Source organism: Notothenia coriiceps, unplaced genomic scaffold (assembly GCF_000735185.1).
Source record: "Notothenia coriiceps isolate Sejong01 unplaced genomic scaffold, NC01 NC01_scaffold00033171, whole genome shotgun sequence".
Taxonomy (NCBI): Eukaryota; Metazoa; Chordata; class Actinopteri; order Perciformes; family Nototheniidae; genus Notothenia; species Notothenia coriiceps.
In genome coordinates, this window is record NW_011365872.1 from 75,478 (window position 1) to 91,253 (window position 15,776).

Below are 15,776 nucleotides of genomic sequence, written 5' to 3' on the forward strand. Positions count from 1 at the left end.
AAATCATGTCTGTAACCTAAACATTGGATCAGCACCTTACACAATTTATATAAATGTTGTAAAGAACAACGTTGGACTTTTGTAAAGCTCGGATAGTGACTCATGTGGTTTGTCAACCTCAAATGGTAATTTTCAGGATATTACACAGCAGAGAGGGGCGGAGAGCTGAGAGCCTAATTCCCTCAGACTCCAGCTCACAATGACAGAGTCCGTCCGGTAGAGCAACATGCAATATTCTGGATATTTCATATGGATTTTCTTCTCCTCGTGGGGTACGAGTTTTCTTTCTTTTTTGTCTTTGCTATTATTGCTTTTTCTTGTTTGTTTTTTCGTTGTTCTTTCTTGTTTTTTTGTCTCATTAAATAGCCTCTCCCTGGTACTTGCAGGAATAATAGCGGACAGCGTGAGGACTCTCCCTCATGTGATGAAGTACCAAACTGTGATACCTCAGAGAATAAAGGATTCATCTCTCAGTAATGAAGCTGCTAAACATCAGGTAACCCGCACTCTACAGTACAACTTTTGATATATATTTGTTAAGAAATTAAAACAATATTTAAAGTTTGAACACACGTTTTAAGAATGTCTTAAAGTATCTTTTTCTGTGTGTGTGTGTGTGTGTGTGTGTGTGTGTGTGTGTGTGTGTGTGTGTGTGTGTGTGTGTGTGTGTGTGTGTGTGTGTGTGTGTGTGTGTATGGGTATGTGTATAGACATACCCTGATGTGCTCCAGTACTCTTTGACGATAGCAGGGAAAAACTACACTTTGCATCTGGAAAAGAACAAGTGAGAAAAACTAAAATGTTGTTGGAAAAGTGTGTTTTTTCTGTATTTTTTCTTTCTTGATGTGTAAATACTGTTGCCATAAAAAAAAAACTCTGTACTTTTCAGAGATCTTGTCGGGGAAAACTTTTCTGTGACACACTATTCTGATCAGGGCAACCAAGTCACAACTACTCCAGATCTGAGGGTATGTTGCTTAACATTGTTTCATTACAATTTCACTATAAAATAATCAATGTCATCATGCTTGCATTATGATGTGTTACATCTGAAACACATGCCTGTGCTTGTTAGCTTCAAATGAAAGCTGAGTACCAACCTAGTGTAGCACTTAGCCTGTTAATCAGGCGTCCTTTTTTTCTCCACTCTATTCATTCTGTTGAAATCGTTGAATAAATTAAGATGTGGGCGATTCAGCGGTCTGAAACAAGGCTGGTGTAATACTACCACAAATCTTTTTTTTACTGTACAGGCGTGAGACAGTTACGTGTAGGATATCCTGTGACACCTGCTCTGCCAGTTTCAGTTGTTACGTTAGCTTTCCTGTGTTTTTTTGTTTTTTTGTTCTTTACATTGTTGAACTGTTAAATATAAGAAACAGGGTCCAAGAAAATGTCAAATGCAAGTATTCCTTCAATTTTGGTTACAGTATTTCCCAAATATATTAAGCTAATTGTCAAGTAACCCCCACAAATTAGTAAGTTCATATCTAATTTTCTTCATCTATCAAGTTAGTGGCATTATAGACCTGCCAGTAACTTCTTATTAGGACATTTCCGATGTCTTGATAAAAGGAAGTTTCCCAACTTCAAATGTCCTTTTTATAAGAGGTGACACAATCCACTGAAATGCTTGAGTCCAATGTGGAAGAGGAATTTACGTATATGGTTAAGACATTTCACAAGACATTGCATCTGACCATGACACACATCGCACAATATCTTCCAATTTCGCATTGTGCTTATGGAAGAAAAAGTGTGACTTAAATCTCTCCTCTTGTCTCTGATGAATAACTGCTGTCTGTTCAGGTTCACTGCTACTACCATGGGCACATAGTGGGAGTAGAGGACTCCTCTGCCAGTGTAGAACTATGCTCAGGAATAAAGTGAGTATTGCTGGATGTCATTTTTTTGTTATCTCTCATTAAAACAAAGTTATCGTTTTTTGGAGTACTGTGCAACACTTAATCAAGCCCATGATGATTTGACTTATCACAAACAGTGTCCAATCAAAAGAGGGGATCAGTCCCTCATCGTCCATTTCTCCTATTACAAAGACCATTAAGACTGCACCGTGTAGCTCTGCATCTGTAACTCAATCAACAAAGTCTTGCTATAAAATACATGTCTATTAGTGTCAGTATCTGTGGACACTTGAAAGCTTGATAAACAAACACATGTCTTGTAGTCAGTTGCACTGAGATCTGTTTGAGAATTAGAGATCCTGTAGAAAAAGAAAAACTGCTTTTTGAGTCTCTAAGAACTTCCTGCTCTGCACTACAGGGGGTTTTTGCGTCTCCAGGACCAAATGCATCTCATCGAACCTTTGGCCGGCGCCAAGGTTGTACAGCAGGACGACAGACAGAGCTCCCAGACTCACAGTGACGAGGGTCTTCATGCTGTCTACAACTACAAACACCTGAGGAGGAAGAGAAGCTCCTGTTCCCATGGAAACACAACCACTTTCTATGATCATGGAGCTCGTCCGTCTGGACTGTTCCAGCTCAGCAGCCTGGTAAAGACACACAGAGTACACACATACAGAAATACTCCAGGGCTTGAAGCCGACAGCTGATATCCAATATTTTGTGTATCGTTCTTACATTATGCAATTTTGAGGGAAAAAAGCATAACAAAAAAGCATTGACCATAAAATACTACTTTGCTATAGCTCTGTTAGTGTAATACAACACTCTTCCATTGATTTTTTAAAAGTTTTACAATATGAGAACCAACACAAATATTTAGATGTATACAAAGTTGTTTAAACTCCACATTAACAATTAGTTGTTTACAACAAATTAAGACGCAAAAAGGAAATAACTATAGGGAAATTAAGTAAACATTGAAAAGAAGAAGAGACACAGAGACAATATTCATAAGAATCATTTTGTGTCATGCAGTACTTTTGCATCAGGATAATTAACACATTCCACAGTTTGAATATTTTTGTTTATACTATTTCCTAATTATTTATCAGTTTCGAGAGTTTCTTTACAAATAAACTAATTCCAATAAATTGTATTCATATAAAAAGCGTTCCGACTCTTTTAATGTTGTTAATATCATCCATCCTTTGTGCCTGCAGAGAAGCAGAGCCCAGACCAAAGATCGTTCAGGGAAACCCCGGACAGTGGAGCTGGTGGTGGTGGTCGACCACACAGAGGTTTGATATATTTCCTTTCTCCGACTGACCCTGTTATTGCAGATGTAGCCAAAGATAATGATCGTTTTACTAATAGAAACATTTTTTTTTTTAGTATAAGAAGTTTGGCAGTAAGAAGACCATTCAGGCTAGAGCGCTTGAAATAACAAACCATGTAGACAAGGTAAGTTTGTTTCTCTGTTGTCTATCACTATAAATGATTCAACCTTATCATGTTTTTGCTCTGTTAAACAAAAAGCACTGATCGGATTAAATAAATGACCAGGGCCATTCTAAAGTAAACATTAGTGTAAAAGCTTACTTCTTTTTAACTTTCTCTGACCTCGGACTAAGTACCCATCCAATTGTTCCAGCAATTATTTGTATTTATATTAGTAAAAGAAAAGACCTTCAACATCTTTATCACAATGCAGAGCTGCCACGTTTCTGGACCCTTCATTTTCATTGTGTATTAAACACCAGAAGTCTGTCCTGATACTATGTGTTCCTCACTGACTGGAATCTGACCAATAATAGCAAAGGGATAGTTCTCTCTCTGTGAAAATCTAACTTTAACTGTGAATCTTCACACCAAAGCTGTTGTGCTTCACACATTTCTCCCAATCCTCATTGCATACTCTGAAAGAGAAGTGCAAGCATCAGACAGCACTAGACCCAACAGGTGTTTACTGGGACCGATGAGGCCTTTGGTTCTGTGATTTGTAGCATTGTATAATCTTTTGTGTTCTAAAATACTGTTCTGAACATTTCATTCAGTTTTTGGTTGCGTTCCAGTTGGTGTTAACATGCTGCTGTGTTTCAGCTGTATCGCCCAGTGGGTGTCCGTGTGATGCTGGTGGCTCTGGAGATCTGGTCATACAAAGATCAGATGGAGGTCAGCACTAACCCGGAGCATACACTCGCTCGCTTCCTCGAGTGGCGTCAGAGGAGCCTTCTGCCGAGGACCAAACACGACAACGCACAGTTCATCACGTAAGAATGAGCAGACTCGAAATGATGGGTTTTTAATCCTCTTTTGATTTTAACACACATACACAGTAATGCTAACAGGAGAATTTAGTCCCTCCAAGGTTTCATGCTCTAGCTGCCAACTGAAAAGACAATGCCAAGATGATGTGTTGAGCTGTTAGAGCTGGCTGCCATCTAAACGTTTGTCCTGTTCTTCACTCAGAGGTGTGGATTTTGATGGCTCCACTGTGGGATTAGCCAACACCAACGCAATGTGCACCTCTAACTCTGGAGCTGTCAATGAGGTGATTATACTACATTCCTGTGTAAAAATATAAAGAAAACGAATGGGAGTTGTGTGATGTTAATCTTGGTTTTGACTCTACTTCACACTCAGGACCATAACACCAACTCAATAGGAGTGGCCTCTACTATAGCCCATGAGATGGGTCACAACCTGGGCTTGTCCCATGATTCTGAAAACTGTGTGTGCGGCTCTTTAACATCAAAAAAAGGCTGCATCATGTCCGAGAGTGTCGGGTAAGCTTGCTTGCAGATAAACTGCCTCAAATCCACCATTGTATAAACCCAAGTTAAAGCTTGTATTCACTTTTTTTCTTGATCCTGCATCCCTTTAGCCTTGTGTATCCTGAGCGGTTCAGCAGCTGCAGTCAGCAGCAGCTCAGCAGGTTCTTGGAGGAGGTGAACCCTGCCTGTCTGCTGGACACTCCCTCTACTGAGCGCGTCTATGGAGGGCCAGTGTGTGGAAATGCCTTCCTGGAGCTGGGAGAGGAGTGTGACTGTGGCACTGCAGAGGTTTGTGCATGGCACGCTCAAATAGTGTATAAACCAGAGGTGTTGACTCGAATCACATAAGTAACACTACAGTCCCAAATGTAATGACTTCACACTTGTCTTGACAAAATAATAATAAAAACACTTAATGTGGCTTTAACACTAATGACTTGTGACTTTAATTGGACTTGATACTTTTACCTGAGCCCAAAGATTAAATGTATGTTATTTCAAATATATTCAGGATTTTTCATCATTTCCTGATTAAACTTAAGTTAACTCTTATTAAGTCCCAGGAAGTCAATACTTAATTCTCTTCAACTAATTTGACAGCATCTAATTTAGTTGAAGGAGACAATCATGACAAACTTTTACAAAAGTTACATTACTGCCAGTTTGAAAAAGAATGCCAAAGATCATTTGTTTGAGTTCATACTCAAAATGAATTACAGTATGCAAAATGTGCTGTCGAAAATGTTATTAAAAATTGCATTGGGACTTGAATACAAAGATTTGAGACTTGGTCCCATTTCTAGGATACACACAGTAACATAATCAAAGCACAAAAAGTAGAATGTATCGTAATATTCTGTTTGTCTCACACTGAAGGAGTGCAAGAATTCCTGTTGCAATGCCACCACCTGCAGATTTAATGCAGGAGCCCAGTGTGCTCATGGAGAGTGCTGCCACAACTGCCAAGTAAGTAAAACTTACTATGCCCTCTATATTGTCGATGAGTGAAGTCCCACTGATACTTATTGTGTTACCATGTAGCTAGACACTGTGAGCCTGCCGTCTGGCTGCTTATGTGTGAGTGTTCTTATTTCAGTAGTCGGTACATCCCCATCTGTGTTTCTCTCCGCTCTGCAGCTGAAGCCGACAGGCAGCGTCTGCCGCGCGAAGACAGGAGACTGTGACCTGGCAGAGTACTGCACTGGCTTCTCTGCCACCTGTCCCACTGACGCATTCACCCAGAACGGTCGGTCCTGCAGCCGTGGAAGAGGATACTGCTACAATGGACAGTGCCCTTCACAGCAGGAACACTGCAGGAGACTTTGGGGGCCAGGTAAAAAACACCCGTGAAAAATAGTTTGTTCTAGTCTGTAGAAATACTCTGTAGCAAGTTGAAGTGCAAGTATTATCCAATTTCAGAATACATGATTTATTGTTTTATTGAATTGCAACTTTTTATTCATTATTTTGCAAGCATCACTTTATGTTTCAGCTGTTCAAGGGGGGCTTTCATTAAAGCCGGGTAGCTTAATGTATAATGACACATCACAATGTTATATCTGAATCTACAAAGAAAGTAGCAACTAATGTGGCCACAAGGGAGTCAAAAGCGCAGTAAAAGTTTAAAGCAGGAAGAAGTCGGGGAAAAAGTATCTTCAGTCAATGTACTTGGTTGCTTTCTACAACTGGATATATAGACAATTAAGACTCCTAGGTCTGCAGCTAACTTGTTTGTCATGATTCTGTTTAGATGCTAAAGTGGCTCCAGATGCTTGTTTCAACCAATATGGAAACTGCAGAAAGACGCTGTTCAGCCAGAGATGTTCAAGCCGGTATGTAATCAAAATCCAATCAGCACTATCAGAGTGTTTATTAAGAGTGAGGTATTGTTGGTTTTTGGTATCAATGCTTTGTGGTTTTTGGTTACAGAGATCAATCCTGCGGGACACTTTTCTGCACCGGGGGCTGGGAGTTTCCAGTCACATCCAGGAAGTCCTTCTACAAAGTGGGAAATGGAGAAATATGCAACGAGGCAACTTTGAACCCTGAAGATAACTACCCTGCAGACCTGGGCATGGTGCCTGCTGGTACCAAGTGTGGCACTAACATGGTAGGAAAACGGTGTGGTGTGAGCATCCACCAAACCTCTGTGGACACCAGATGTTTTAACGGTGTCATCGTCTTTCAGGTGTGCTACAATCAACGGTGTCAAGACATTCCAAGCATAAAAGTGTACGGGACAAGCGACTGCTCCGCCAAATGCAACAACCATGGGGTGAGAGATCTGCTGACCTCACAACACTTTGCAGCGCTGTTAAACCAGGGTTAAATCAGATTACTAATTCAATGTAGTTAGTTAAATTCAAATGACATGCAGATCTGTAATTAGTAATGTAATTACAGATAAATTGCATACAAATGGGATACTTTTGGATTAACTCAACACCCACAAAAGGTTTCTTAAAAAAAATGTCTAACCTTGCAAATGCAAATAATATGCAATTTGCATATTATGTATCTACAGATGGTGAAATGTGTTTACCCATACAAAACAGTACTTTCACAAAGTTGTGCTTTTAAATAAAAGGCCACCCTGAATGTCAGAAGTGCTTTGTATGAATGCAAAAAGTTTCGTTATTTCGAAAGGGCCGTACATTGAAGGGAAAAAAAGTTACATTATCAAGTAATCTTTGACATCGTAACTAGAACTTTCTTGAATTTAGTCTGGGACCATTATAGGTGCTAATGTATTGTTATCTGATTGTGTAATCTTATTGAATCCTTGACTACCCAACCTTGTGTATAGCAATAATGGCAACTCTGACAGTGACTCTGATCTCCGGCAGGTTTGTAATCATGAGAGGAAGTGCCACTGTGACCCTGGATGGGCCCCGCCTTCCTGTGATGTGGAGCAGTCAGAACTCCCTCAAGGTATTGAACAAGTCTTCAATGGCCATGCTTCACACACAGGGCTGTTTGTGTCTGGTCTTCCTCTGCTCTGTTTTAACTGAGATTTATTACGTAAAATTCACTCTCAAACAATTGCGCTCTGTTCTGATGAACACTGTACTTAATGGAATTCCCCAGCCAGTCTGTGCAAATGAGGTAATGATGTTACAGTGCATTTGCTTCCTGGACAATGACGTACTCTGTTACATGCTCATCCTTTAGCATAAAGCAATAGTGTCACAATCAATGTGTGTTTGTGTGTGCAGAGGCAGGTCTGGTGGTGTTCATCGTGTTGGTGGTTGGTTTGCTCCTGCTGTCGGTCCTGGTTATTGCGAGTTTAATATGCTGCATCAAAAGAAGGCGACCTGCGAAGAGGTACAGAAAACATTTGGTTATTTTTTTCATTTAGTCTATTTTAGATTACTTTGTACAACACTGTGTATGTTGTTCATCTTTAATTTAAGCTTGTATTTCTTTATAGACGCCTCCAATCTACCTCTGGACAAACTAACCCGTTGTTTAAGACAAGCGGTTCACGAGGCAGCCCTCGCCTCGGGTCCACACACATCAGCCAGCCTACATTTGTGGAGTCTTCAGCCACTCAAGCCTGCAAACCCCTGTCCTCTGCTGCTGCCAGACCACATACTGGAGCGCTGAAACCCAGCAGAGCAGCTCCAGTGGTGAGCAACAACACTAGCACCAACACTGTTTGTGTTAGCTTCTAATTTAGACATGATATTTACATTGGTGGCATCTATGGTGTGCACCTTATAACCATGTCATTGCAAACATGTGCTTGCTGAATCGTGCCTGAGACACACACTGACAACCAATAAGATCCATGGATGCTAATGTAAATTATAAACAGGTGTACTGCAGCTACGAAAAACATTAAGGATTATGGTTGAAAAAGACAAATCAAGCTTTCGCCTCCACTCATCTCTCATTTTGTCCTTACAGCCACCTTCCAAAGTGTCAGCTGTACCACAGCCATCACAGGTTCAACAGGTATTCAGATCTGTTTTGTCTTTATTAAATGTTGCAGTCTGCAGTTTTTGTATTGTATTTTAACCAGTACATCAATGTGTTTCTTAAGGTTATGAGGGCCTTTATGCAGCCTGTTTCAAGCAAGCCAATCTACAGTGAGGTAAGTTGCATTTCGAAAAATTTTAATTCCTTTTTAAGGACACTAATGGGTTTTTAAAATAGTTTATTCATGTTTGTTTACGTGAATTGTCTTTTTATTTCTCAGAATAAGCCACTTCCTCCATCCAGACCTCTGCCACCACTGGCCTCTAAACCGGTAAGTGACATGATATTTCACTGAAAATCTTCATGTTTGCATTCACACATTTAACTCTTCATGCCATCAGCACTTTTTAAAATGTACATCTGCTCTCTAAGATCTCTAAGCCAAAGCCTCCGATGCCTCCAGTGAAGCCGAAGCCCTCTGCAGTCCGCTCTCCGCTGCCACACACTCAGCTGGTATGTATTTGAGCCACACTTTCTTAAATCTTCCAAATCCTGGCAGTTGGTATTCAGACATTACTAAAGTCATTCAAGGCATTCACGTTTATAAAGACGTCTGTGGTTTGGGGCATTTGACCAACATAGCAGTGTAATGAACAAGCAGTGACTCGGGTTTAGTGAGTCAGTGAGCATATTCACTTCTCTGGGCCACCGCTGAATAACTAAGAGGCGTGAAACAAAGAGAGAAAGACATCTTGAGTTGTACTGAGAGAAGCTCATCAGCAGTATGTTTGTTAACACCATTTGTTTTTCTAGCTTGCAGGCAGAGCCGCCCTGATGCCCTCCAAAAGGCCCAGATGACAGAGGAATTATTCAGTCTGTAAACAATGAGATCCTCTGACAGGGGACACTTTTGTTGTCCCACCTAAGAAGGACCTAGAAATCCTTGAAGGAGACACATCACGTCTGTTTTTAAAGTGGAAACCAGATCCACAGAACACAAAGTGACAGAGCTTTTCTGTCAAGTATGGTCTGCCTGAGGATTACCACTGTCTGTGTCTTGCTTATGTAAGCCTTCAGTATGTTAATGATGACCTGAAGCCGTGATTGACAGACTCTACTTCTGTGCTTTATAAACGACAAATGGCTAAGCTGCCATGATGATGATTTTTTGTATTTTTATTAAGGGAAATGTCTCTCTTGATCCTTGGATATGTGAACAATGTATGAGGCAATTGCACTTTTGATGCTGTAACTGTAGGCCCTATACCAATTCCCTCACATTGGTTTTGGTACTGCTTTTCTAAGAAATATTGTTGTAAAGGGATTTAAATTAAATAGATACAAATATGGCACCAACATGGGCACTTTACGGATTGTTTAATTAAGGAAGAACCACAAAAGTTATAACTTTTCCTAGAAATTGTTTTGTACTAACCAGGGTACGCTTGACTTTGTGATACTGAATTATGACATGCCGCTGTTTTGTTTTATAGGTTGACTTGATACATGTTGATTGTAACTAGCAGTCTAGTCCTTGATTGATGCCAAATGATTGTGGGATTTCCTTTTGAACGTTATTTTAAACCGTTCTTATTTATTAAAATCTTTTTTTTGTCAGTTTGATGAAGCTTATAATAAAGTGAATCGAAAGAATCAATGTTTTAAGTCTTTTTTCTCCGTTCTTGAGATCCAGTCCCCATAATCTATGTTGCCAACTATCGGTAGCCTAGCAACGTTTTAAACAACCAGTTGTCGGGACAAGCTAGCAAGCTAGCTCAGTTTACAAAGTGTCCAGAAACAGATGTCGTTTTCGGAAAAATGGACCGAAAACTGAACGAAGAGGAACTGCAAGATTTGTACGCATGGATAGACAAAATATCTCTGTCCCGGCCCAAGAGACACATCACAAGAGACTTCAGTGACGGAGGTAGTTATTCACTGAGCTCCGGCCTGGCTATCTCATAAGCAGGCAGGAGAAATAGGCTACGACCGAGTATAAATTGTGTTTCAAAGTCTCCAGCTACTTGTTTACATTAATGCAGCTTATCAGCTCATATATATTTATGTATGTACTGACTCTCTGATGAACCCTCTGTAGTGATGGCTGCAGAGGTTGTCAAATATTTCTTCCCAAAGCTAGTTGACCCGCACAACTACATCTCTGCAAACTCCACTCAGCAGAAGCTCGGTAACTGGATCCTTCTCAACAGGCAAGACACCAGATACCTTTATTTATCTGTTTGTTTCTTTATTCAAAGTGTTTGTTGACGTGACATGGTATTTTAACTTCTCAAATCACTTTTAACAAGTCTTCAGTTTATCTCCTAAATGCAGTAAGTGGTTAAGGATTGTGTTACATCATGGAGTTGTTTTTATTAAGATTGAGCCAAATCCCAAAGTTGTACTATGGGTTGACTGTCTCAAGCATCTTTTAATGAATTACATATTTCATAAACAAAAGAAAGTCATCAAAAATGTTGATACAGAGGCAGACATAAATTATTCGGTGTCTATTTTTACTTTAAATGACAATCAGTGTTTTCAGACATACTTCTAAAAGCATAGAAACTTATTGTATTATGGTCACTTCCCCTGAGCTGGAAAGATTTACATTTTCACAATGTTGCTTTGTCAATATGTCCACATCTCCCTAGAACATTCTTGCACAAAGTTACTACACTAAAAAAGTTGATAACGAAATCTCTTAACACAGCAAGTGACTTTTTCTTTTCAATTATACAAGCTTAGCACTGAGAAATAACTTTTGCTAAGCACTACCAAGGGTCTCGCTGCATCTGGTCGTGAGAACCAATCCAACCCACTCCCACTCATCCTCTCCCAGGCTGCCGATATGGCACAGCGCCAGATACAGATTTATGAGTCTTCACTGTAAACAAATTGTCCCCCATAGTGTTTTAATAATGCATCATCACTTTCAAACTGCTGTTCTTAATGGGACTGGTTTTGGAGATTGTGATTAGTTACTTTATTATTTGTATTAGAAACATGTGTTGTTGTATTTGTTTCTGTGGACAGGAAGGTATTTTCCAAGCTGAACTTCCACGTGCCTGAGGAGACAGTGAGGAAGATTGTACTGAGCACTTCAGGAGTAATAGAGCCGGTACTGAGCGCCCTCAGGGAGAAGATAGACAAGAAACTGGAGCAGACTACAGAGAATATACTGGTGTGTACTGTGTGTTTATGCATGTGTGCTAAGAGACATACATACTATAAGTCGTCCTGTTTGAGTGCTTATTACAGAATAAAGGATTACTGTGGTCCTCTCTTTTCCATTGTAGCTGGAAAATAACCACATTTTGAACATGTCTTTCTTTTAAACCAGAATGTGGAATACTATGACACCAGAAACCAGGAGAAACTTAATACAGGTGGAGTAGTACATTTGTTTTACCATTTAAACAAATCCTGACAGCTTTTATTCCTTTACGCAAACTTTCTTCCACACATTTATCAAACTTTTCTTTTGAACATATCTGCAGAAAATAGAACAATAAGTTACTGTAATTGTAGAAATACAACACCCCCAAAATGATTATGTAAAGTTACTGTTACCTTGAATGCGTCAAGGAAACTCAGTTTTTCTGCATGCATGGTGAACAAAGACTCGAAGAAATGGAATAAATAATGAGTGTAAGTCAATAGGAGCAGATCATACTGTACAAGTTGTTGTTTTTTTAATCTTTTGTTCACTGCGGAGACATTTCTTCAACATTCCGAGGTAACACAGAAGAAGAAGCGATCATTGGGTCATTGTGGGGGAGAAGTGTTCCTATAAGTCAGTGAAATAGGAAATCAACTGGATTACAGAAACAAAGATTGCTGATTTAACATAAATGTGATGACTGAGTTTCGACCTGAGATTGATGATATTTCCCTCTGTTAGTGTCTCTTGTGGGCTGTATTAGCTGACACAGTGCACAGTCTGCAAGCATGACTGAAGCTCCACAGTATAAAGTGTGCCTTTTTTATCCCAATATGGGAAGTTGGGATAACTTTAGACACATTTTAAAGGTGCTGTATGCTGACAAATACAAAAACGTAATACTTGAGACACACTGACGTTTTATTTTGTCTTAAGAGGATTGTTTAGTAGCTGCTGTGAAGCCAAATCTGATCTGAAATCACGTTATTTCCAATATTTTCTTTACTTCCTGCCCTCTCTTTGCCCGCCTGCCCTGATATTATCAGCGATTGTGTCCTGCTAACTACTCAGTTCATTCTAATCTCTCCCCCGGATAACAAGGGCCGCACACAGACACAAACCGGCCTACATTTAACGGCATCACACAGGACTGATTAGAGAATGGCACGACCTTTAGGGAGTGAATCGGTGACGTGTCTTTCCTCCGTTTCCCACACCTCATCCGTCCCTGAAACAACCCTGTACAGCTGACCTCAGACCAGCACCTCCTCCCTGCTCTTTCCTCTTCCATCTACACCCCATCCGCTATCAGTCACACAGCTCAGGACCTCATATCAGCTCCCAGAATCACCAGATGGCTTTTATTGCTGGCCTGAGCTCAGCACTGGAGGACTTAAAGGCCTCCTCATTTTTCTCTTTCTCCATCTTCTTATCTTGCCATTCTCTTTCCTCCTCCCTTCACCCTGCTTGTGTCAATAAGATTTAATGGGTGAATGCTTTTAGGTCTCAGTTGTTAGTCATCATTTTGTGTTCATATTATAGTACGATGTTATATTAATACTTACTTTGTTGTCATCAGAAGGTCCTCAGACTGAAGCAGAACGTGGGGCTGAGCCGGCACGAGATACCATGACAAAAGAGGAAAAGAGCAGAATAAAAAATGGCAGGTATGACTAAAAGTTACTTTTAATGTGTATTAAATTAATCAAAAGCAGGGTTTATAATAATAATTGTTTTGGTTTGTATTTTACAGTAAGCCACAGAACACAGCACAGTTGTACCCAAACATGGAACCTTCTGTACGGCTAATCCTGCAGGAAAAAGAGAAAGATGTCATGGCTTTGCAGGAGACTGTGGAGGTACACACACACACACACACACACACACACACACACACACACACACACACACACACACACACACACACACACACACACACACACACACACACACACACACACACACACACACACACCACACCACACACACACACACACACACACACACACACACACACACACACACACACACACACACACACACACACACCTGCAACAATAATTAATGTGTGACACAGCTATACCCCTAGGGTGCATCAAAACGGAAGTAGATTTTTTTACAGACGTTCTGACAGTCAGTCACGTGTGTGTGTGTGTGTGTGTGTGTGTGTGTGTGTGTGTGTGTGTGTGTGTGTGTGTGTGTGTGTGTGTGTGTGTGTGTGTGTTAAACATATGTGGTCAGCAGTGTTCACTGAGTCAGCTTCTGCTAAGCGGATATAACTTTTTTTTCATTTCTGCCTGTGGCCACATCAGCATGTTGAGAAAGAAAAATGACACAAAGTTGTTACATTTCCTTACAACTTTAGGGAATTTTCATCATTTAGATAATTCACAGCTTCAGAAATAAAGCTTACGTAGTTTAACCACATCCTTTTTGCAACTGTGTGTGTGTGTGTGTGTGTGTGTGTGTGTGTGTGTGTGTGTGTGTGTAGATCCTGCAGATGAAAGTGAACAGGTTAGAGCATCTGGTGCACTTGAAGGACATACGTATTGAAGATCTGATGCGGCATCGGGAGACGTACAAAGCTAAAGGCAGTACTCAATGATAAACACACATGTACACAGAGGATGTGTAGTATAGCTCTGTGACTCTCTAACATCACCTCCAATAAACTCTTACTTTGTTAAAAACTTTAATCGTGGTTCATATACATACATACTACTCTGAGGTTATTACTCAAATGTATCACACTTGTGACTGTGAGACAGATGTACTTTGTCTGAAAACGGTCTTGTTTCCAAGTTGTATTGTGAAATGATGCTTCAAGAGATTTATCTAATTTGGCTTATTTTTAAGATTAAGATTTAGCAAGGGCAGTGCAACATCAATTTCTCTGTAAAATAGTTATTTTTGCAGATATTGCATATTATGTCCTTGTGTGTTATCTAATACGTTTCTCCGGTAAAAGGTTCATGATAATTATGATTGTTTAATACAGACAGTCGCTTTTTGTGTTGAAAGTGATGTGTTCAGTTTTCTTTGACCTTCTGTGCCTTCACACTGCCTACTGACCTCCAAGTGCTCAATACAACATTTAAACGTTCTCCAAATCCTCTTTTTGAACACGAGTAGAGAGGAGCAGACTACAGATTTGAAGTATTAAAATGAACCAGACAAAATGATAGGCAGTGTTAATATACACTGTGACTGTCACATATTACATCACTCATTTTCTTTGCAATGCTTGTTCCTGCTTAAGTGTGAAGATGGACAAATATAGAATGCAGTTATTAATAACAACTTCATTTCTCCTGATTCAAGCATTAGTTTCAGAATAAACACACAATGAAGCTGACGGATAACCATATATAGTAATAAACTGACACAGATCACAGGCTGCAATCTGAAAGTTTACTTCCCTTTCTTGAAGGCCATGCCAGTAAATTGGGGTTGAGTTGCTCGATGTTTTCCGTGTCAAGTGTGTGTCTGTCGCTGTCTTGTCTTTGATGTTGCCCCCTCAGTTGGTGTGGAATAACAAGTGACAGGTTACCTGCTGAGCTGTATCTCCTCCAGCTGCCAGCTAATGTATGTGTTCCATCAGGTTGATCATCTATCACCAACCATTATCACGCTTATAGCAATATTACTGTAACTGTGCTGCTGATTACCTATACAAATAAAATAACACTGAGACAAAAATCAATTTTTTAATATTTATACTTACGTGAAACAAATACAGTAATAAATAAAGAACACAGCTCACTCTGTATCTTAGCTACATTGTGGGAGCTATGCTATCTAACGTACTGAAAGCATCTGCACACTCACTGCAAAACACTTTTTTTATAGCTTTGGATCAGAAGTGAATGCAGCAGCAAAGGTAAAACAAACATCCCCTGATAAGCCTTAATGCAGGTAACTTGTGTCAATCAGAGGAACTTGTGGGGCTGAGTATAAAGGGAATTGTAGTACTGGGTATGCTCCAAGTTAAAGTGTCTGAGAGAGTTACTGTGTATTCAGAGAAATACACTCATGTTGAATGTACAGATG

At 39.9% G+C, this 15,776-nt stretch overlaps 2 protein-coding genes across 2 annotated transcripts; both read left to right on the plus strand.

The window, feature by feature from the left end:
• Positions 1–184: 184 nt before the first annotated feature.
• adam8a (ADAM metallopeptidase domain 8a) lies at positions 185–10,216 on the plus strand. The gene is made up of 25 exons (XM_010789609.1): positions 185–272; positions 387–496; positions 711–784; positions 890–968; positions 1,810–1,886; positions 2,284–2,515; positions 3,089–3,166; positions 3,261–3,329; positions 3,969–4,138; positions 4,338–4,419; positions 4,512–4,654; positions 4,753–4,930; positions 5,519–5,608; positions 5,780–5,975; positions 6,393–6,474; positions 6,572–6,752; positions 6,831–6,917; positions 7,489–7,573; positions 7,858–7,966; positions 8,073–8,271; positions 8,552–8,599; positions 8,688–8,738; positions 8,844–8,894; positions 8,996–9,076; positions 9,377–10,216. Exons 1-25 carry the CDS (start codon positions 227–229, stop codon positions 9,419–9,421), a joined length of 2,643 nt encoding a protein of 880 aa, XP_010787911.1. The 5' UTR covers positions 185–226; the 3' UTR covers positions 9,422–10,216.
• Positions 10,217–10,295: 79 nt separating this feature from the next.
• Positions 10,296–15,403, plus strand: spef1 (sperm flagellar 1). Its single transcript, XM_010789610.1, has 7 exons — positions 10,296–10,490; positions 10,662–10,773; positions 11,600–11,747; positions 11,907–11,952; positions 13,306–13,393; positions 13,480–13,585; positions 14,218–15,403. Exons 1-7 carry the CDS (start codon positions 10,382–10,384, stop codon positions 14,329–14,331), a joined length of 723 nt encoding a protein of 240 aa, XP_010787912.1. The 5' UTR covers positions 10,296–10,381; the 3' UTR covers positions 14,332–15,403.
• The last annotated feature ends 373 nt before the right edge of the window (positions 15,404–15,776 follow it).